Source organism: Ipomoea nil, unplaced genomic scaffold, assembly GCF_001879475.1.
Source record: "Ipomoea nil cultivar Tokyo-kokei standard unplaced genomic scaffold, Asagao_1.1 scaffold3030, whole genome shotgun sequence".
NCBI lineage: Eukaryota > Viridiplantae > Streptophyta > Magnoliopsida > Solanales > Convolvulaceae > Ipomoea > Ipomoea nil.
In genome coordinates, this window is record NW_017619458.1 from 4,909,881 (window position 1) to 4,932,158 (window position 22,278).

The 22,278-nt window shown below is 38.7% G+C and overlaps 1 protein-coding gene and 3 long non-coding RNA genes across 6 annotated transcripts; 2 read left to right on the top strand and 2 right to left on the bottom strand.

Annotated features, from left to right (window-relative positions):
* Window positions 1-34: 34 nt before the first annotated feature.
* On the bottom strand, window positions 35-383 carry LOC109163608. Its single transcript, XR_002051296.1, has 2 exons — window positions 299-383; window positions 35-200 (listed from the first exon to the last, which is right to left on the bottom strand). It is a non-coding gene; the product is annotated as an uncharacterized LOC109163608 (long non-coding RNA).
* Window positions 384-669: 286 nt separating this feature from the next.
* On the bottom strand, window positions 670-1,007 carry LOC109163610. The gene is made up of 3 exons (XR_002051298.1): window positions 984-1,007; window positions 777-893; window positions 670-706 (listed from the first exon to the last, which is right to left on the bottom strand). It is a non-coding gene; the product is annotated as an uncharacterized LOC109163610 (long non-coding RNA).
* Window positions 1,008-10,620: 9,613 nt separating this feature from the next.
* LOC109163492 lies at window positions 10,621-15,500 on the top strand. Of its 2 annotated transcripts, none has more exons than XR_002051284.1 (3): window positions 10,621-10,716; window positions 15,248-15,355; window positions 15,435-15,500. It is a non-coding gene; the product is annotated as an uncharacterized LOC109163492 (long non-coding RNA). The 2 variants fall into 2 exon arrangements; XR_002051285.1 differs by having other exon boundaries at window positions 15,252-15,355.
* LOC109163491 lies at window positions 11,648-14,732 on the top strand. Of its 2 annotated transcripts, none has more exons than XM_019312241.1 (3): window positions 11,648-11,721; window positions 14,334-14,460; window positions 14,562-14,732. In XM_019312241.1, exons 1-3 carry the CDS (start codon window positions 11,663-11,665, stop codon window positions 14,706-14,708), a joined length of 333 nt encoding a protein of 110 aa, XP_019167786.1. In that variant the 5' UTR covers window positions 11,648-11,662; the 3' UTR covers window positions 14,709-14,732. The 2 variants fall into 2 exon arrangements, with proteins under 2 accessions (XP_019167786.1, XP_019167787.1); XM_019312242.1 differs by lacking the exon at window positions 11,648-11,721 and adding an exon at window positions 14,047-14,259.
* Window positions 15,501-22,278: the final 6,778 nt, after the last annotated feature.

A 22,278-nucleotide genomic window follows, 5' to 3' on the forward strand; every position in this document is an offset into this window, starting at 1 on the left:
CACAGAAAAAGTTTCAAAATACACATATTACTCATGTATCAAACACAAAGCAAATCATTACGCACTAATATTAACCTCAGGATATTCTAGCCCAAACATACCATCAATGGCAAAACGAGCCAACCTGGATGCTCCCATTCTTTTGAACAAGGGATCCTTAACTTGTAAAAGTGTCACAGACTGCTTCAACAGATTGTCTCCTAAAAAGGTCAAATCGTATTATTACCAACACCAATCAGAAAAATAAAATAACTATAAATTCTAGGAATTGTTGAGTTTAGAACTTGCAAACACACACCCATGTATGGGAAAAACTGATAAGCTACAACTGTTGCAGTCCCAGCAAAAAACAGTTTCAATAGGCACCCTATTTTCCTTTCAGCCTCTTCTTCTAAGGATCTTTCATCTACAAAAAAAACATGTATGCTTATATGAGATAGAGATTCTCAACTACCAAGAGTAATAGAGCCAACCACCCCCACAAAAAAAAATTAAATAAATAAACACACACCAACGATAACATTTTTTCCTTCTTACCATGCGGGTTGTGAAGTCACCAAATGCCTAAGTTCTTGATTGTCTCTTCCGTTTCCAGTGGTAAAATAAAGGCTCCAGAACTTTCTCCAGATCCTGAACCTTAACCTTATATCCTTGAAAGGTTTTGCTAATGAAGTTTGATTGGTGGTTCCACCAGACCAAACCAAATCTAATGAAGAAATTTTGTTATTGAGAAAGTTTTCCTATTCAATATAGGACATTGCTACGAAAATACATACCTGATAACTGTTTAGACCATCACCAACCAAGCCAAGTTCAGCCACATATGGTCTGGCACAGCCATTAGGGCAGCTAGTTACTCGGATCACCACAGATTCATGATGCTTAAGACCAACCTGAAATCATAGAGCCAAAGCTTAGCAGTACACATCATTGCCTAATTTTCTAATATCATAATTCACATGTTTCCGCTGTCTACAAAATACCTTCTCAAACATAACTCGAACCCGTCAGGTTGAGGTAGCTGTCCACTCAGAAAATTGATGAAAGTTGTGAGACAGATTCATACAGAGCAAAGAATCCTAATTCATGATTGAGAATCAACAAATTATTCCAAGTGTAAACATTATTAACAACACTTACTGTTCTTTCTTCCGTATTCTTTCTTTCAAATTTTTCTTTTTTAAACCAAATTCAAAGCGTAGTTGCTCAATTACTATCACCTTTTTAAAATGAAAAATGTAAACACCCACTATAAAGCTAAAACAAATGTAAACAACGACAACCATCTTTAAATATGGAAAAGATGTGTACATAGACAGAAATGATCTAAGAAATTGAATAAATAAACTAAAATACATAAGCTCAGAATTCTAAGAACTCAAGAAAGCCAAAGTAACAGAATGATGACTGGAAGATAAGGACTTGTATATTGAAATTTTATTTTCCATATACATTTAAAATTCGTCGGCAACGGAATCGTCAGCAAGAACAACACTATACACAACAAGAACAAAACTCGAAGCTTACAGGATCTTTTACTTCAAGTCTACTGACACAAGATCTAAATATATAAATATAATATAATATAAAATAAAAATAAAAATAAAAAACAAAACTTACCTCAAGGTCGCCGGCAATGGAGCCGGGCAGTGAACTGTAGTGGTGGCGAGCGGCGAGGAGGCGGTTGGCGATGGCGGTCGTTGTTGTGGCTGTTCGGCGAGGAAGCGGTTGGCCGCGAGGAGGCGAGGGGAGGATGCGAAGAAGCGAGGAGGCGAGGCAGCGGCGTGGGCGTGACGGATCGTCGGGTTTGGGATCGGAGGATTTGGCTAAGGGTTTAATTTGGGGGAAATGCAGATAGTGATTGACTGGGGCTATTTTATTAATTATATATTGCGGATACCCTATTATTATATTTTAATAATATAATATTCGCGGCTCCTCTTAAGAAGGTGCCTCGGATTCCCTATAAAATATATAATATCTGCGGCACCTTCTATTGTGGGTGCCGCGGATACCCTTATTATTATTTTAATAATATAATATCCGCGGCACCTCTTTTCAGTTGGTGTTGCGGATTCTCATATTATTATTTTAATAATATAGTTTTCGAGGCACCTTTATTCGATTGGTGACACGAAAAGATTTATCATTTTTTTCCTGCAACACCTTTATTGTGAACGTGTCATGTAAAGTGTGACTTCTATTCTCAATTTTGTACTAGTGCTCCATTGACAAACATGTAATGTCAAAGTTTTACAAGAAGCAACTACTTTGCTGCTGCGACACTCCGGCTTTACATATACCTCCAAATGATCATTCATCTATTTAGACTCGCTCTTACAATTTAATTTTGTATTTGAAAAACATCAGATTCATCGAATATACTATAATAAAAACCAAATGAGGATTCCCTTACCTCAAACACACACTAGAGTACTTCTGTCTTGTCATTTTGCATCACTTCATCAATTCCTCAACTAATAACTCTATTTAAACTCCATGCCACCCCTCCCTCACAGAATCATCAACCAATTAATTAAGAAAGCTAAGCAATAATCATTCCCTCTCAGATCAGTGCCTTTATTATACCGTCACATTTTCAAGAAGTAGGATATTGGACTTTACCCGGTCTTCAGCCTCAGCACAACAATCTTCTAGCCATCTAGTACTCGACCTGACCCTTTAACAACTTCCGCCCAATTGAGAATGAAGTTGGTTCATTTCCTTGCATTTTCTCTCGTCTTCGTTGAAGCTGCTTTTGGGGACTTGGTGTGTGAGGAATTGGGTGTTGGCGTCTGCTCTTTTTCAATTTCATCTTCCGGGAAGAGATGCTTGTTAGAGACTTATCCATCCCGCCACGGGACTACGAAATTCCAGTGCAAGACATCGGAGGTGGTGGTGGGAACTAATATGCGTGAACATGTTGAGACAGATCAGATGAATGTATTGCTGCCTGTGGAGTTGATCGGAAATCAGTCGGAATATCATCTGATTCCCTCCTCGACCACCGTTTCATCGCTAGACTTTGCTCGCCACAATGCTACCAAAACTGCCCCAACATTGTTGATCTCTACTACAACTTGGCTTTTGAAGAAGGTGCCTCCTTAGCTTTCTTTCTTTTCCCATGACTTTTTGAGATTAATATAATGGACATTATTTCTCATTTTTGCAACATTTTTTACAGGAGTTCTTTTATCAGACCTCTGCAAGGCACTAAGGACCAGTTCTGGCCGTGCAATGACGTCACGGTTTCTGAGCTCTGGTGCCGCCTTCGCTCCGGCGGCAGCTCCGACATCGGAAGCATCGGCTTTTGCTCCAACTTCGACTGCCTCTGTTGATTGTGCTCCAGCACCTATGTAAAATCACTAATGGTTATTATATGTTTTATGGTTTTATGATATGATCCATCTTTAAATTACATATTCCTATTTAATTTGTATGTAAGATTGCAGTGTATTATAAGTATTCCTTCTTTATTTATGCAAATAAAATAATTCAAATCTTCTATCGTGTTATTAAGAATTGGTATATTCCTTTTTTTATTCTAGAGTTCGTTAGAGGACGAAATTAGGTGATTTTCAAAGTCAAAGATTAAATTAAGTAATACTTCATAGTATAGGGACCAAAACTTGTATTAACTCCTTATGTTTAATTCTAAATGTTTCTTATATGGATTCAAGTGCTTATTTTCATCCCTTCTATCTTCCACTTGGCCGTCACATGAATTCAATCAAGATGAACTCTTAGTTGGTTCACAATATGCACAATCTCTTCCTTAACTGCAGTCAAAGTACATCATGCATGTACATATCTCTAATTTTCCGGTGATCTTTTCCACTTTTCCACACACCACTCATCGTTGCCAAAGGGGCTCACTTGATCACGCTGTTTGAATTCATCATCTTTTATTTTGACTTTCGGTGGCCTTTGGTGTTACCAAAGACCACCTCATAGAGCAACCAGAATAAGTCGTCCTTAATGAGAGCCTTGTATTCGACTATATATTCCTTCTTAGTAGGAATTTAGGAATCTTTGCTCTAGACTCGCTACTCCCTTCTTGTCGCCCTATGAAATAGAAATTGTTGGCTTTGTGTCAAAATTAAGGTGCACTGAGGCTTAGAATTGAAAACACCTTCAAAGATTACACTTTTACCGGAAGTTGTACGTGTTGAATTTGTGATAATGGCCTCTGCTGCACAGTGGGCTGCAAATTTGGTAAAGCTCTGCATCCTCTTTCACTTTCTCTTGAAAAAGCATAGAATTCTAGAAAAATAAAAATCGTGTTAATACCCAAAATCGTCCTCGACTATAGTGGTTTTTCTCAATTTCGTCCTAAACAACTTTAGTGACCTAATATCGTCCCAAACTTTTGTGTTTCGCTCAATTTAGTCCCAGACTTTTGTGTTTTTGCTCAATTTAGTCCCTCATTTGTTATTCTGTCCATTTGGTGTTAAATAAATAGACAATTCAGTAATTTTAATATTGGCATCTCTTTACTCATAGACATGTGAACTGCGAAATCCTTTTTTTTTTTTTTTTTTTTTTTTTTTTTTTTTTTTTTTTTTTTTACGAATTACTCCCAGAATTACTCCTAACTGCGAATATAAAATTTGATTTGTAGGTCCGGGAGTAATTCTGGGTGTAATTCGTACAAGAAAGAGGAATTTCGCACTTCACAAGTTGAAAGTAAAGAGAGATCAATATTGACGTTACTGAATTATCCATTTATTTAACACCAATTTGACGGAATAACAAATGGAGGACTAAATTTAGCGAAACACAAAAGTCTGGGACGATATTAGGTCACCAAAGTCGTTTAGGACGAAATTGAGAAAAATCACTATAGTCGAGGACGATTTTGGGTATTAACTCAATAAAAATCGCACCATTAGTGAAAGTAAGGGATTATTTGTGTGACACCCCGAAAATCCTATCCTTTAAATAGGATTAATTAGATAATTAATTCTAAGTCATGCTTGTGGACTTTCTTATCAATTTTCCAAATTGATAGTCGGAGGACTTAAATTGACCAACTCATTGGTCAATTGATTTAAGTCAAAAAGGGGGACCTTTGGCTTTGATGGTTGTACCTAACTCTTTGGGGTCTTCCTAAGCTTTTCTAGGGAAATTAAGGGCATTATAGTCTTTTCCCATTTGCTTGGTCTTGAAGCCTTACCTTATCAAGCCTAAATCTTATTCCCCCACTTTGGCAAGAAAACCTTTCTCTACCTTCTCTCTAAGAAAACTTGGCTTCTTCCCCAAGCCAAGAAGAATCTCCTCTATCCTTGCTAGGAATCATTCCAAGATTCCACCTTTCCATCTCCCAAGCTTAAGGAAGGGTAAGATCTAGGATTAGTTGGTGTTTTTAGTTAGCTTTACCTAGTCTTTATCTAAGATTAGTGTTTTCTTGTGGTTTTGGTGGTGTAAGAAGATTTGGTTGAAGAGGAGCTTCAAGGAGAAGCTTAGGAGGGAAAAGGGAGAAGTCTTTTGGTCTACAAAGGTAACCCATGCTATACAAAACCTATTTTCTACTTGCTATTGATGATTCTTGACTTCTATTGATGATTCTTGGGGTTAATGTGAGATTTGATGCATGATCTTGTGATAATGCATGTTTAGAGCTTGTATCTAGGTTTCTTAAATGCTATCTTCTAATCTATTCTTGGGTTCAAGTCATTTCCTTGTTGTATGTGAGATTTGGGGTGTTTTGGACTTGAATTTGACCTTGAAAATGAAATTCTCCGAAGGGAATTATTGTGCGAGCAGGGCATTCCCCGCGGGCGAAACGGTGGGCAGATGTCCGCCCGCCGCCCCACCCGCGGGTGGAGGTGTGTACCCGGCGGGCAGAGCCGCGGGTAGGTACCCACCTGCGGTTCCACCCGTGGGGTACACAGGTGGGATTTTGGCGGGGGTTGTTTCCCCGTGGTTCCACTCTTTGGTTTGTGATGTTTTGGCCCCCCTTTGTTGGATTGTTGAGCTTGTGTGTGTCTCCTTGATGTTTCGTATGTCTAGAACGATGTCCTAAGTATCCGTGATAGGATTTGGTGTCTTGAATCGTGATAATAGTCCAACTTTGTGATTCGTTGGATTTATGTGATGTTTGAGATTCGTTGGAATCATTTTGGTTTATCCGTTTGATGTGCATGCTAGTTATGATGTCGTTGATGCTAGTATGTATTGTTTGTCCATTCCTTTTGAGGATTGGCAACTTGTGTTGCCAATCATGTTGATATTGGATTAAGTTCGTTGTTGTGGAGTATTGTTTCATGTCTATCATTGAAACCTCTCGATTGATTTCTATGATGTGATCTTGTACATTTGTTGTACCCGTTGTTGATACTTGATTGGGCTATTGATGAGCCTCAATCCTCTTGATGATGACTATGTGTGACTATGAATGAGAATGGTAGTATTGTGACTTGAGCTTTGTTCATGAGTTCGGCGGTATGTGACTATGATATTTAATGGTACCCTTGTGTACTGAGAGTTCGACGGTATTGTTTGGCGGCAGTTTGGCTGGGGACAACGGTCCCAGGCGGAATAAGGTTGGACTCAGAAATACAGGGTGGCACTCGGAGGTAGAGGTTGGAACTAAAATAAGGCCGAGGGTAGCCTTAAGGTTGGAACAGAGCATACGATTGGAACTTGATATTTGTCATTGTGTGATTTATTGTATTCATTGCTTATGAGCATGTCTATCGAGAACTCTACCTTGATTATGGTAGGTTGCGTCTATTGTTGAGTATGTTGCTTGTTGTCCTTATTGACTTGTTGATTGTTGTTGATGGTTGGTCTTTGTTGAGAGTGTTATGTTATGTCTCTTGATGTTCCCTCTCTTGGTTTAAAAATGATATATACGGTATTCCTCTATCTCAAATGGTTTTTATAAATCTATATATTATGTACTTAACGCGTATTGGTGGGTTACCAGCATCTTTCGCTGACGGGTGTTATCCCTATGTTTTTACAGGTTATGAGTAGCTTTTGGAGAGCGCGCTAGTGGACTGTAGATAGTGTAGCTCTTCGCATTTTCCCTTGTTTAGACTTATGGCCTGTGTGCCCTATCTCCTATGACTTTGTTGTTGACTTTTGGTTTAGACTTAGCTTGTGCACCTATGTTGAGATAGGTGTGGCATAGCACCTCCGTATTTAGACTTTGCTTCTGCTTTATCTTAATGGATGATTCGGGTCTTTTTTCTTTAATTTAAGCTTTTAAATTTTGGTAAAATCGGGGGTGTTACAGTTGGTATCAGAGCCTAGGTTTGAGCCTAGGATGTTAAGAGTTGAACTTTAAAAAGTTAAGTTGGAATTGAGACTCTAAGTTGACCTCTAAGTGACTAAGTGTTTAAGACTTAAGACTCTTAGGACGCGCGGTGAGATGTGAGTTTCCTTTATCGCTTGTTGTGTTTGCTTTGTTCGTTCTTGTTTAGCCGTAGCTCTCTCGCTTTAAGCATCGAGTAAGGGTGCAAGTCTCTTCGTTTCCTTGCCGTAACCGTGTTGTTTCTGTAGAACCTTGTGATGGAACCTCCTCGCTATCGCGCCCGGACTCCGGATACGCCCAAAAGTGAACAGTTAGCTCAGAACCTCCAACACCTCACCTAGACTATGCAGACGCTGAGTAATGCCCTCCTGCACAACAACAACAACAACCCTCCACCACCACCAGCTGGAAACCGCGATGTTGGCCAGCAAGTTTCGAGTCACCCACCTCCCGTTTTCGCCGGGGAAGAAGACCCCGCCCTCCTAGAAGAGTGGATCCGTTCCTTGGATAAAATCTTCGCCACTTTGCTTTGTATCTCTAGATTCCTTGTGTATTGAATTCTTGTGGTGACAATTGAGTTGATGTGATGGACAATGAGGGCTTGACTTTTACCGGGATTCGAGATCATGATATTATATGAATCGGGACTAGTCCCCGCGGATGTTACTGAATCGGGACGTCGTGTCCCCGTGGAATTATTGAATCGGGTCCTTTGACCCCGCGTAAACCATGAATCGGGACTTAGTGTCCCTGTGGGAATCTCTACCGGGTCCACGACCCCGCGGGAATCCATAGAAAGGGTCCTTTGACCCCGCGGTACATATTAGTTCTATGCCCTTATGATTGTTCCATTGTGATTCGAGTCATTTGGGGACTCCGCGGTGAATGACTTGGTTTGGGTATGTCCTTTGTGGATTTGGAACATTGTCGGTGATTGATTAATTGTGATATTTGTGTTGAGAATCATCTTGTTGACGATTATGCTTACCTTACCTTATTCGTTATCTCTTGATTCATTATCTCTTGATTCATTATCTCTACTTCTTGAATTGAGCTATATCGTTGGTTATCTCTTGATTGTTATCTCTATTCTTTGAGTTGATTCGTATCGTTGATTCGTGGTTTTGAGAGGTCACTACAAGAAAAATCGCGAATCGCGACGGAATTTCGCGACGGACAATATTCCGTTGCAATTTAGCGACCGAAATTGCGACCAATACATTCCGTTGCGAATTGGCGACGAAATTTAATTTCGTCGCGAATTTTGGCGCAAAGATAAAATCTAGCCCGCGAAATATTGGCGGCAAACATTCACGACTGAATTTGCTACCGAATTAATTGACGTCGTCCATTGAGCGACGGAAATGGCGACCGAATTTTGTTCCGTCGCGAAATGGCGACGGAAATTACGACCGACCATATTCCATCGTTAATTGAATTAAATTTTGTTATATTGCCTAAATATGGCGACGGAAATAACGACGGAATTAATTCCGTCGCAATAATGTTTTTAAATTTTATTTTTTCTTCTACTTTAAAGTTTAAAATTTAAAACTTATAACCTAAAATTAAAATTATGTTTTGTCCGCCGTTTCTTCATTTTTTCATCCCCTGTGTCCGCCATTTCTCCGCCGTACTCACGAAGCCAGGAGGCGAGCTGCTCACGAAGCCAAGGAGGCGAGCTACCCGCGAAGCCAAGGAGGTGAGGCCGCAACCTCAAAAAGACCAATTTCTGTGAGTTTTTCTGTGAGTTTATGTACTCTTGAGCTAGGTTTAAGGGTTTGGATGACTCTTGACTAATTTGTTAGAGCCTGTGTACTCTTGAGCTAGGTTTAAGAGTTTATCTGTGTGAGCCAAATTCTGTGTTGAGACCAATTTCTGTGTTGAATTGTTGAAGGAAGTTGTTGAGCTAGTGTTCCGTCTCAAAGCCCAAAGCATACATGCATTTTCTTTGTTAAAAAATGTAGAAAAACTAAATATAAAATTAAAGTATTTGAATTGGCTCAACTTATTTTATCTAAAAGGGACTAAAGGATTAGAAATGATTATTATTGCTGCTATTTTACTTTTGAAGATGCAGTTATTTTGGCATTATTGCTTTATGTACTCCTTTTTGTGATTGGAATTGTTGCTCTATTGCTGGGCGCCTGGGCCCTAGGGAGTATTTTGGAGCAATCTGTAATGGTTATGCATAATGCTTAAACATAGTTATTGTGTTAAGAGAAATTTGGTATTCTTACAATGATTTCCCTTTATGTTTGCCTAGAAGAGGATACAATTTGTGCCTTAACCTACATTTCTTTTAAGCAAATAGGCTTACTGTTAACACATATTGTTTTTAGTTGGATTCATTTCTATACACACTATACTTGATAGTTTATTAGATTAGTTCTTGTTTGGTGTAGGGTTGAGTAGAGATTAAGGAGTATAATTGAGAATAGACTAAGGATATTTTGTGAAATTACCATGTGCAAATGTTGAAAATTTGTATGAGTTTGTACAATGTTACAGAAAACTATGGGTGTTAGTGCCTTAATAAAGTTATCGGACAAATGATGTCTTAGATGATAATGCAAACAGGACTGATATCAACTAGAGGGATTAAGAAATTGACTGTTATGGAACCATAATGTGCACAACTATGCAAGGTGAACCTATCACTCCTTTTCTTCATGTGATTAACAAGTTTTTACGTATGAAAGGGAGAGAGGAAAAAAAAAAGTAAAAGAGCATTTGTTTGCATGCCAGTGTGTCTAATTTCACAAGTTGATTTAATGGCAATTTCACAGACTCTTCTATATAACTACTTTTTGTATCTTTAGCTATGTTCTGGTGGCAGGTTTGTGTTTACCATCTAGGGTAGTTATACACTACACAAATTTTAGCATACCATGATAACAGACATTTGCATTTTATACTATTTGACCTTTTAAATTTTTTAATGATAGAGAAGTGGCTTTCAAAATTTTGGGATATCCTCACATCTATAATACCATACTAATTCCACTGAGAAGAAATATATACCAGAGTTTCAAAGCTTGGTTAAAGTTTTGTTTGTTCAACGATTCCAATGTAACATTAGTCTAGGATGATGAATTTATTGATTATTAAAGGGAGGTCTTTGAATGCTGCAATTATGATCTGTTATTCACCTCAATATCTATTATTCTCTTTCTTCTCTTCTTGGATGCTACTCAACACTGACTTTTTTTACAATTATTGATGACTTTTCTGCATTCCCTTCTTTCATAGCATCAGTATCTGCAGAGGATGATGGGTTAATGGAAAGATCTTCTTCCTCTGTTATTGCTTCTTCATTACTAACTTTGGATACTGAAAATTACTTTCATTTGTAGGAAAGTTAAGCTGCAAATTACAATGATGATTGGGTTTCTTCTGCAATTCAATCACTGAAGAAGGCATCACCTACAAGCCTTAGATTTGATTGCTGATCGGTATGTTACAAGTCCAAATCATGAGTTAAATTTCATCTTGAATCAACACTGAATTATATTTCATCCTTAATTGTTTGTTTAAAGCTAAATTCATCAACAACATTTCCATGCAACACCCTTATATGACAAATATTGTTTATTGTTATCTAGGTTTAAGAGTTGATTCTCTTACTTCTATCGATAATAAGTACTAATTTGATTGCTTTTTCTATTGCATAATCATTACTTTGAAAATCATGATAATGTGTAAATATGTATGCATCTATAAATGAGTAATATGGATAGAAGTTGGATGTATCACATACGAACTCAACGTGGTAATCTTAGTCAAATTTTTATCGACAGATTGGAAACATTTATTGAGTTTGAATGTAGTAAGCCGAAATTCATGGATGGAACTAAAATTTGATGTCCATGTAAAAAATGTCGTCGTCACATCTCATTTGAAGAAGCTGTGATTGTGAGATTTCACTTGTGCAAATTTGGTTTTGTGCCAAATTACTTTGAGTGGAATAGACATGGAGAAATGTCACACAATCAAACTTCAATGGAGTTTGATGCAAATTGGAGTTTAAATGAGCAAAATGAACCGTTGGAATCATATCAGCAGATGGTTTATGATGTCACTGGTCCAAATCTCATAGCAAGGAATATGCGTGAGGAGCCAAATGTAGAAGATAAAAAATTCTTTGACATGTTAGATGCTGCTGATAGACAATTATGGTCTGGTTGTGAAAAGTTGACACAATTATCTGTTGTGGCTCGATTGCTGAACATAAAGACAGAATATCGTCTGCCAGAGCAATGCTTTGATGCATTCTGTCAATTGTTTAAGGATGGTTTACCTGAAGACAATAACATGGTTGATAGTTTTTACCAGACAAAGAAACTAATACAAGGGCTTGGGTTACCAGTGGAGAAAATTGATTGTTGTAGGTTGGGGTGCATGCTGTATTGGGGTGATGATAAGGAGTTAACCCAATGCAAATTGTGTCAGCAACCAAGGTACAAAAAATCAAGTCGTTCATCTAACCAACCACTTGTCTCTTACAAGAAAATGTATTGCTTGCCATTAGCTCCAAGACTGAAGAGACTTTATGCTTCAAAAACAACAGCTGCTTCTATGAGATGGCACAATGAGGATCATGGCCATGATTCTGGTGTTATGTGTCATCCTTCTGATTCGGAAGCTTGGAAGCATTTTAATGCAACGCATCCATCATTTGCATTAGAAAGCCGTAATGTTAGGTTGGGTTTATGCACAAATGGATTTCAACCATTTGGACAGTCAGGACAATAATATTCTTGTTGGCCTATCATCATTACACCATATAATTTGCCTCCATCTATGTGTATGAAAGAGCCTTATGTGTTTCTGGCTGCAATAGTGCTTGGACCCAACAACCCTAAGAACAAACTCGATGTTTTCCTACAACCTGTTATTGCTGAATTGAAACAATTATGGGAAGAAGGTGTGCTAACTTATGATGTCTCTTTGCAACAAAATTTTCAAATGAGAGCTGTTTTGATGTGGACAATTAGTGATTTCCCAGCGTATGCTATGTTATCAGGTTGGGGAACAGCAGGAAAACTAGCATGCCCATATTGTAGGGAACATTCACAAGCATTTCGGCTTCCTAATGGTGGAAAAATATCATGGTTTGGCAATCATAGGAAATTCCTTCCACTTAATCATCCATTTCACTTGAACAAAAAAAGATTCACAAAAAATCGTGTGGAAATAGGTCATCCTCCACTGATTAAGAATGCACAGAAATTTTAATGGAAATTGAAGAATTTGGACTATTAAAAGTTACAGATGCTAATGCAGAAGAGATGAATAAATCATGCAATTGTAGTTGTGGATGGAGAAAACGAAGTATTTTTTGGGATTTACCGTATTGGGAATCAAATCTCATTCGACATAATCTTGATGTCATGCACATCGAGAAAAATGTTTTTGAGAATGTTTTCAATACAGTAATGGTGATTCAAGGTAAAACAAAAGACAATGCGAAAGCAAGAGAAGATTTAAAACTCTTTTGTAACAGAAAAGAGTTAGAAAAGAACCATGCCACAGGTAAATACCCAAAAACTTGTTATTCATTAGACAATAAGCAGAAACAAGTGTTATGTGAATGGGTGACAAATCTGAAATTCCCGGATGGTTATGTCTCAAATATGGGAAGGTGTGTAGATATGAGCAAGTACAGGCTATTTGGAATGAAAAGTCATGATTGCCATGTTTTCATGCAAAGGTTAATGCCAATTGCATTTCGAGAGATGTTGCCAACCAAGGTTTGGGAATCAATAACTGAACTAAGAATTTTCTTTAAAAGCTTAGCTGCAAAAGTCATTAAAGTTGAAGAAATGACAAGACTAGAAGATGAAATCTCAATAATTCTCTGTAAATTGGAGAGCATATTTGTTCCTGGATTTTTTGACTCAATGGAGCATTTGCCATATGAGGCTAGGATTGCTGGGCCTGTTCAATATCGTTGGATGTATGGGTTTGAAAGATAACTTCTAATATTAATGATGTTAGATGCAATTGTATCTAATATTTGAATAAGTTTTATTCTTTTTTCAATTTAGATTGCTCCATGAGTTGAAAAAAGATGTGAAAAACAAGGCTAAAGTGGAAGGGTCAATTTGCAATGCATATTTAGTGCGTGAAGCCTCTATATTTTGTTCTCATTATTTCGAGCCACACGTTTATACACGTAGTCGAAAAGTACCTCGAAATGATGATGGAGGAGTTCCTGAGGAGGACGAAGAAAATTTGTCCATATTTAAATATCCTGGTCGCTTATATGGAAGATGCTCGTACCCTAGTATGAGACGAGATAAAGTTAATTGGTTAGTTGTGTGTAAAGTTCAACCTCGGGGATGGATAGAATCTTTCAAAAAGGAAAATGGTCAAACGAAAGATATTGCTTTTCAAGAAAAAGAAGTTGAAGAAACTGAAATTGCAAGTACTGTGGATGATGATTCTTTCGTTAGGTTAAGTGATGAAAATGTGGAATATCTCGACATTCCTAACATCAATTCAGATAACAATGAAGAGGAAAATGATGAGCTTGAATTTGAGTCTAGTTCGTCAACTAATGAAGATGAAGATAATGATTGTTATGATGATGATGATGACGACGACGATGATTATGAAAATTAGAGTTTATGTAGGTAATTCAAAAGTAATGCTTCATAAATATATATTATATGAAACACTAATATATATTACACTTTTCATATTTTTGTAGGAAAGATGCCAAGAGGACGTGGAGGTCGTTTTGCAGCTAGACTTTTGTCAATAAATGTTCTACCACTTAATGGAAATCACACATCGGCATTGGCATCGGCATCAGCATCGGCATCGACATCGACATCGATTCCCATAGTAGCATCAAGACCCTTATCACCATCCACGCCATCTACGGCTACTAATAATGGTCAGGTTGGACAAGATGTAGTTAGGCAACAAGGTGATATGGTTGACTCTGTAGGAGTGCATGGACGCCTACGAATTGATGTTAAGGATAATATGTAAGTTAAATTAAAATGAAATTTATTATTTGAATATATATTAATTTTTTAAATTTGACTTTTCCTTTTTATAGGTTGACTAGCTCAGATGTATGTGCTAGAAAAATTACTAAGTTGTTCAAAGAAAGAATAGATCCCAATGGTTATGCATGGGGACAACTTAGTGTTGAGACAGTTGAATTTTATTGGGAAGAATTCAAGGTAATATTTAATCTCATGCGTTGTATTTTAATTCTAAAGTGAATTATTGTTATTTTGTTTACATGTCTAACGTAAGTTCATATTTACATTGTGTTTTGTAGAAATTTTTTGAGTGGGATGCTACTAAAACTGCTGTAGTGTATAATGTTTGGGAGATAAAGGCTAAAAGAAGATATGCTGATTACATAAGCAGAATAAGGAAAAAGCCAAGACCTCCCTATGTCCCACCAGAAATATGGACAAAATAGAATGATGTTTGGAATTCTGAGGAGGGCAAGAAGAAAACAGAACTGGCTAAGAGAAATAGGCGTGGAGGAGTTTTAACTGGAGTTGCTCAAACTACCCATACCACAGGATCAACACCTCACGTAAAAGTTACAGCTCAACTTGTAGGTTCATTTGAATTGTTTAAGTTATAAGTATTATGTGTTTTGATTTATATGGAAAGAAGATATGGAAACCTGAGATTTATTTGAACTTGAATGATTTGGTAATGAGGATTGATTGAACTTAGGAGTAGAAACTGCAGAGTTAATTTGGGAAGCACTAGCCTAAATCTTTTAATGAGGATTCTAGGTAGAATGAATAACTAGAGTTTACTTGACTCCAACTTTTATGTTTTTTGTTGATTGTGATTGTGTTTTATTGTGTTTATTGATTGACGTTGGAGATTATAATTGAATTGTATTATATGTTGAACAGGGAGATAGTCTTATTTACAAAGGAAACTCTGCCGAATTTTTTCTTACTTTAATAATTGCTTTTGTTTGTTAAATATAATTTGTAGGAAGGATAATTGGGTCATTGTCCATCGTATTATGAACTGTTCAGGCATACACATACCAAACAACACGATGGGCAAACATTTATAGCTAAAAAAGCCAAACAAATTCATGTAAGTTTAATTTGTTTGAAGTTTTTAAAATATATATGCCTTTACATATATTTTGTACTAAATCTCTAACATATTTTAGGAACAAGTTGAATCGCAACGGGAGATGTTGGCAGAAAATGGGGAGCAGGTGGATGACAATCAATTATACTATTACGCGGTTGGTGGACACGATAAGAAAAGAAGAGTTTATGTACTTGGTTCATATGGTTGTTCTGTTGTTCATGGTCCAACTAATGATAACACTTCTGACAATATGACACCAACATCGCGACCACCCGACAATGCTACTTCTACTTCTGCAAATGTACAACATGAAATTCAGAGTTTGAAGGAAATTATTCTCCTTATGCAATAACGACTTGATGCTATTGATGGCGGGAGAGCGAGTATTTCATCATCACCTCCATCTCAAATCAATTGATTTTAATGGTTGTTTGTTAATGTTGTTTAGACTTGAATGGACTATTATATTATGTATTAACTATTAAGTGTGGATTGATAATGTATTAATATGTTGTTTAGACTTGAATTGACTATTATATTATGTATTAAGTGTGGATTGATAATGTATTATTATGTTGTTTAGAGTTTAATTGACAATTATATTATGTATGAAATGTGGATTGGTAATGTATTAGTATTTTAACTTAATTTAGAATTATGTTATCTTTTATTTTAAAAACATTCATTACTATTTAAAATCACAATTTTATTTTAAAATAATTCAAAAACGCGACGGAATCGCGACGGAATATAATATTTGCGACGGAATATTTGTTGGCAATGAAGCGACAGAATTACGACGGAAAACATTTCCGTTGCGAAATGAGCGACGGAATTCGCGACCAAGAAGATAATATGGCGACGGAATATTCGGTTCAGAAATAACGACGTATTTGCGATGGAAACAGTTCCGTTGTGAAATGGGCGACGGAATCGCGACGGAAGTATTCCGTCGCCAAATGGCGACGGAAATATTCCGTCGCTAAGTCCGTCACCAAAAGTTGCGACAGAATTATTCCGTCGTCTTTCAAAATACGACAAGGCGATAGATAACAGAATAAATTCCGTCGCGAAACGCGATTCGCGACGGAATATTGCCCATTAGAGACAGAAATGCGTCGCTAAGATAACAAAAAATCCATCGCTAGTTCCCTACCACGACGATCTGGTGACAAAATTTGTAAGGGAATAGAAACAGACTTTTCCGCCGCTAAATATAGCATCAAAAATTTCCGTCGCTACATGTAGCGACAGAAAATGTCGTCACTCTTTTGTTTCTAATATTTGCATTGGATGCACAACTTATCCGACCCTTTTTTCATCTTTTTTTTTTTTATATATAATTATTTTTAATTTCCTTTTCTCTTTATAATGTTGATAATTTTTATTATATATTTATTTAATCACACAACTCATACAATATGTTGGAATGGAATAAGCCCTTTGAGTTATACAAATACACAATATATAATTTCTCGCGATCTAGATGATACACTTCCAAGTCATATCCTACTCATCCATAGGCATAGATGACTACATCCATCTACAAAGGTAAAAGCATGACTAACATGCAGCATTTGAAGAAATGTCAAAGTGCCAAACTATGCATGCTGCACAACATGGATTACTTTTTAAACACTGTTAGACAGTTTTTCTTCATAACATACATGTTGTTCTGTACAAATTATACACAGGAATCACTTTTTTCCTTATCAACAAAGAAATTGTGAGGGGAAGACAAAGCTCCAAGCATATCCATGGTCAACTTCTTAAACCTACCTTAGTCGAGCAAGCGGGAGCCAAGCTAGAAATGCTTAAGTCTCGATCATACATGCACTGGATCTCCACCCTGTTATCTGTTAGCGACTTATCTGGTATTGCGGGAGTCAATTCTACCACATCTCCCATTTTAAGCTTACATGTGGGATCATATCTCGAGAAAAAAAAAAGAGGATAAATCATTAGCAAATTTTAGTATTAAATGAGATGAGAAGAAGCATACCTCCAGAACATACACTTCCAATTCCTCCAGCCTTCAAATCTTCAATCACTACATTTGCATCCTTACAAACATTATCCTATGTATAGCCATGTAAGCATTGAAAATTTAAATAATATTATTGAACCGTGATGGGTAATTGATCATTAAGTTAATTACTTTAATTAGGCTAATTGGGTTAATTAAATGGCTCATTGGATAATTAATTAGTTTAATTACTTAATTAAATGTAATTGGATGTTGGATTGTTCGCCTGAAATGATGAAATATTTAATCGAGTTGGACCAGACTGCTTGGATGAATTGGGTTGCCTAATTAGCGGGCTTGACTTGGTCTTGGCCCACTAAAATTATATGTGGATTATATAATTTTGAGGAATTTGAATATTTGATATTATTTGGAAATTTAATGAAATCATGAACCTTGACACAATGCTATCCCTATGCATTCCTTAATTTAATTATAGAAATTAAATTAAATAAGGAATTAAGAGTTGGTTGGAGATTTTCTCTCACCCTCACCACTATAAATAGTGGTTTCATTTTCAAAGAATGAGCTCTGGAAATCTGCATATCGAAGCTCTGCCGAAATCCCTCCAGGATATCGTCTGGAACACGCCCGCAGTTGTACTGCATATACCGCGCTGAGGAACACGCCACTTGAACACCGAAAGCCCTTCTTTGAAGATCAAGCTGCATATTAGCCCTTCATTGAGGAACAAGCTACTAACTCCGGAGGTCCTTCAGCAAGGAACTACTCCAGTTCGTCACACTCCCAAACTCGGCATACTTCCAGTTCAACATACTTTGAACTCGGCATACTTCTAGTTCGTCATACTCCTGAACTCGGCATACTTCCAGTTCAACATACTTTGAACTCAGCATACTTCAAGTTCAGCATACTCTGAACTCGGCATACTTCCAACAGGGAACTACTATAAGTTCAGCATACTCTGGACTCAGCACACTTCCAATTTGGCATATTCCAAATTTGGCACACATCTAATAGACATACTTCTAGTAGAGAATCAGAGGACTTCTCCTATACAGAGATTGTACCCCTTCCCGTTTGATATATACTTGATACTTCATTGTAACCGATACTTTGAATTTTGAATATATACAATTCAAGTTTTTCGCGTTTACATATTTTGGCACGCCCAGTGGGACATCTCTGCCTCTCATCTCTCTACTACTTCCATACCTCTACCTGCGCATCAAATGGCATCGAACAACCCCATGTTCAGGAGGACCTATGCCCAAGCTACCAAGTCCAAGTTTACGCCTGTAGCTAGCTCTGGCGCTACGCAGAAAATGCAAGGTCTGCTGACAAAGAATCGCGCAAAGGATTTGGGGGTCCAAGTGCCTGAGCCTCAGTCCATGGCACGACGTGTGGTTCTAAGGCTCGACAAGGCCCCTGCCGCCTCAAAGGCAATTGCTTTTGCTGGAAGTCCACCTTCACCCAAGGGAGCTACCGATGGTGATAGTCTAACTTCTATGTAAGGGAACGCTAGTAGCGGGAGCACTTCCCCCGTAACTCCGCCACACCCATTATTGAAGGCTGCACCTGATTGGTCGCATGTCTACAATGTCATGCCGGCTATGGCGACAAACACAGAGTCTGTGGAGGAGCAATTAGCTAGAATTGCTAAGTCTCTAGAAGGAATGGTTGTCGCCCTCCAAAATCAAGAGAAACGGCTTAACACCCTCGATAATAGGGTAGGAAGCATCATGGAGGAGTAAGGAAGTCGCGCTCCAGGAAAGCAACCCGAAGGGCAAGAAGAGGTTGGTCAGCAATCACCACCACCTCCTGTTAGCCATGCGGTAGGAGAAGTTGCTTCCCACTTACCTGCAGTTGAGAAATCTATACCAGTCACTGAAGGTATGATACCGGTGGATCAGTTGAAGGACTACATAATGGGGGCTATCAAAGGCAAGTTGGATGACGGTCAGCCCTCATATTCATATGCTAAACCCTACACACAAAGAATTGAGGAGTTGAAAATGCCATACGACTATCAACCCCTTAAGTTCCAGCAATTCGATGGTAAAGGAAATCCTCGACAGCACATTGCCCACTTTGTGGAGACATGCAATGATGCCGGGACTTATGGCGATCTGTTGGTAAAGCAGTTTGTCTGTTCATTAAATGGAACTGCGTTTGATTGGTACGCTGACCTCGCGCCCGGCTGCTTTGATAGCTGGCATGATATGGAACGTGAGTTCTTCACCCGTTTCTATAGCACGAGGAAAACGGTCAACTTCTTGGAACTCACCACTACTCACCAATGGAAGGGTGAACGCACCGGTACCTACATCGAAAGGTGGAGGGAACTATGCTTGAATTGCAAAGAAAGAATATCCCAAAGTTCTGCAATTGAGATGTGCATCCAAGGCATGCACTTTGAACTCTCCTATATCATACAAGGGGTTAACCCAAAGTCCTTCGAAGAGTTATCCAGTCGTGCTCACGACATGGAGTTGAGCGTCGAAGCTAGCGGAGGGCTCAACATATTGAACTTGCCTAGCCCCTCCAATGCACCTGGAAAACAAGAAGTTAAAAAGTGGAACAAACCTTTTCCAAAGCAAGAAAAGAAAGAAGTGATGAATGTGAAGGCTACTCCTATGACAGTCTTCACTAAGGCAATTGAAAGGTCTAGGCCAAGACCATTTTCTGGCCCGTCAAGGGGTGGTAGAAGGCCGACAATTAAAGAAAGGCAGGAGAAAACTTATCCTTTCATGGATTCCGATATATCTCCCATGTTTGATGAGCTACTCAAACTTAGACTCATTGAGTTGCCAGAAATGAAACGTCCTGAGGAAGCTTCAAGGGTGGATGATCCACACTATTGCAAGTACCATCGTCTTCTTGTTCATCCGATCGAGAAGTGTTTTATCTTCAAAGATAAAGTAATGGCACTGGCCAGGGATGGAAAAATCGAGCTTGCCGATACCAAAGCGAGCTCAAATCAAATCTCGATTACACCCGGACGGTTCGCTCTACTGTGTACTGAAAAGGAAGATGGGAAACAACGGAAGCGTCCACTCCCCTTCATTGTTAAGCACGCTGTCGGTCAAAGTTTAGAACCGCAGCGGAATGATAACACGTCCGAAGGAAAATGGGTGATTGTTACTCATAGAAAGAAGAAAGTTGAGCCTGTGAAGCATCAAAAGCACATAGTGAATAGTTGGATTGAGAAAACCTCAAAAAATACCCATGCCCGCAAATCAAAGACGAAGGGGCATGTCAAACAACCACGCGCACCAGTTCCTTTGGCTCAATATATGCCAAAGGGATTTGATTTTCAAGGGGCGGGCACTGCTAGCTCCTGCCTAAATACAAATGATAAGCCAGAAGATAGAGGGGAATGTTCATCTGCCAAACATATCGAGGATGAGGAAGTGCTAATGCATAAGGCTACTTCCTACTCCACAGAAATTACCTTCAAGGATGAAGACTTGTTACTTGGAGGCACGCCAAACAATCGCCCACTGTTTGTTGAAGGCTACACCCGTGGGCAAAAACTCAAAAGAATTATGGTTGATAAAGGCTCAATTGTCAACATCCTACCCCTTCGAGCTGTGAAGGACCTTGGTATATCTACAGATGAGCTTGCCCAAAGTCTTCTAATGATACAAGGCTTCAACCAGGGAGGGCAAAGAGCAATCGGCATCATCAGACTTGACTTAAAAATTGGAAGCCTGAGTTCAGGTGTCCTCTGCCATGTCATAGATGCAAGGACATCTTATAACTTGTTACTTGGAAGGCCGTGGATACATGAAAATGGGGTGGTACCCTCGTCCTGGCATCAATGCCTCATGTTTGAAAGGAACGGCGTAGTTGAAAAGGTTGTCAACGATGAAAGCCCTTTCACAGAGGCTGAGTCTTACTTCGTGGATGCAAAGTTCTACATTAAAAAGCAAGTTATTGTTGAAGATATTGAGGAAAGCCATGACGATCCACCTTCCCAATCAAAGTCGAAGGGAAAACAAGTTGTAGAGGGAGATCAACACAACACGAAACTCATCTTCCCGCTTGCAAGGATTGATACACTCAAAGCAAATGTAGCAAAATTATCTGAAGAGAAAGGTGGTGATAAAGTGGGCCAAATATTCCCCACCAAGCGTACCGAGGGTTTCGACCCTAACGCTTATAAGCTTCTAGCCAAGGCTGGCTATAACCCCAACGAGACACAGAAGTTGGGAAAGCTTATCCCAGAAGCCAGCGGTAAAGGCAAGGCAAGTCACCAAGAGCCTCAAACGCGCAAAGGGTTGGGCTATGTCCCCCCTAAACCAGTGCGAATTCTTATAAACAGGGCTGCAAGTAATTGTATCTCCACGGAGGGAAGCGAGTATGACCCAAAACTCACTCCTACCAATGATAATGGGCAAGACAAAAAGAAGTCAGTCTTCGACCGAATCGGTAAGGCGGACTCTCGACGCTCAGTGTTTGATAGATTGGGGTCAAGTCCTAAAGCCCTAAAGAGAAAGTCGATGCATGATCGACTTGGAGCTGTCCAAGTTGTTAAAAATAGTGCCAATGTTCCTGCTGAAGTGGAACCTCCCAAAAGGCTTAGAAGCATGATTCCTTCTCGGATGAGACGAGAAACATATATTCATGTTTCATGTGGTGAAGTGTTGAAAGTCCAACCGAAGACCATTGTACACACTCGTGTACATAAAGAGGAAAATGAGGAAAGCGTAGGCTCAAGTGATGACGTACCACCAACCACTCAGGGAGAGGTGGCATCGTCGTTCCATATCACTTTGTGTGATGAGACCCCGATTGAGGGGGAAGATGCGGAGGATGCACCCCATGAGTTAGAAGAAGGGGTACGAGCCACGGTGGATGAATTAAAAGAAGTTGATCTGGGAACTCCTGAAAATCCTTGTCCTATCTTCATTAGCGCACTCCTATCTGA

Coding starts and splice junctions, on each gene's coding strand:
- LOC109163491 (XM_019312241.1), top strand. CDS start 11,663: ATGCTGTATTGGGGTGATGATAAGGAGTTAACCCAATGCAAATTGTGT. Junction 11,722..14,333: donor AAATTGTGTCAGCAACCAAG/GTACAAAAAATC, acceptor TCCTTTTTATAG/GTTGACTAGCTCAGATGTAT. Junction 14,461..14,561: donor TTTATTGGGAAGAATTCAAG/GTAATATTTAAT, acceptor TGTGTTTTGTAG/AAATTTTTTGAGTGGGATGC.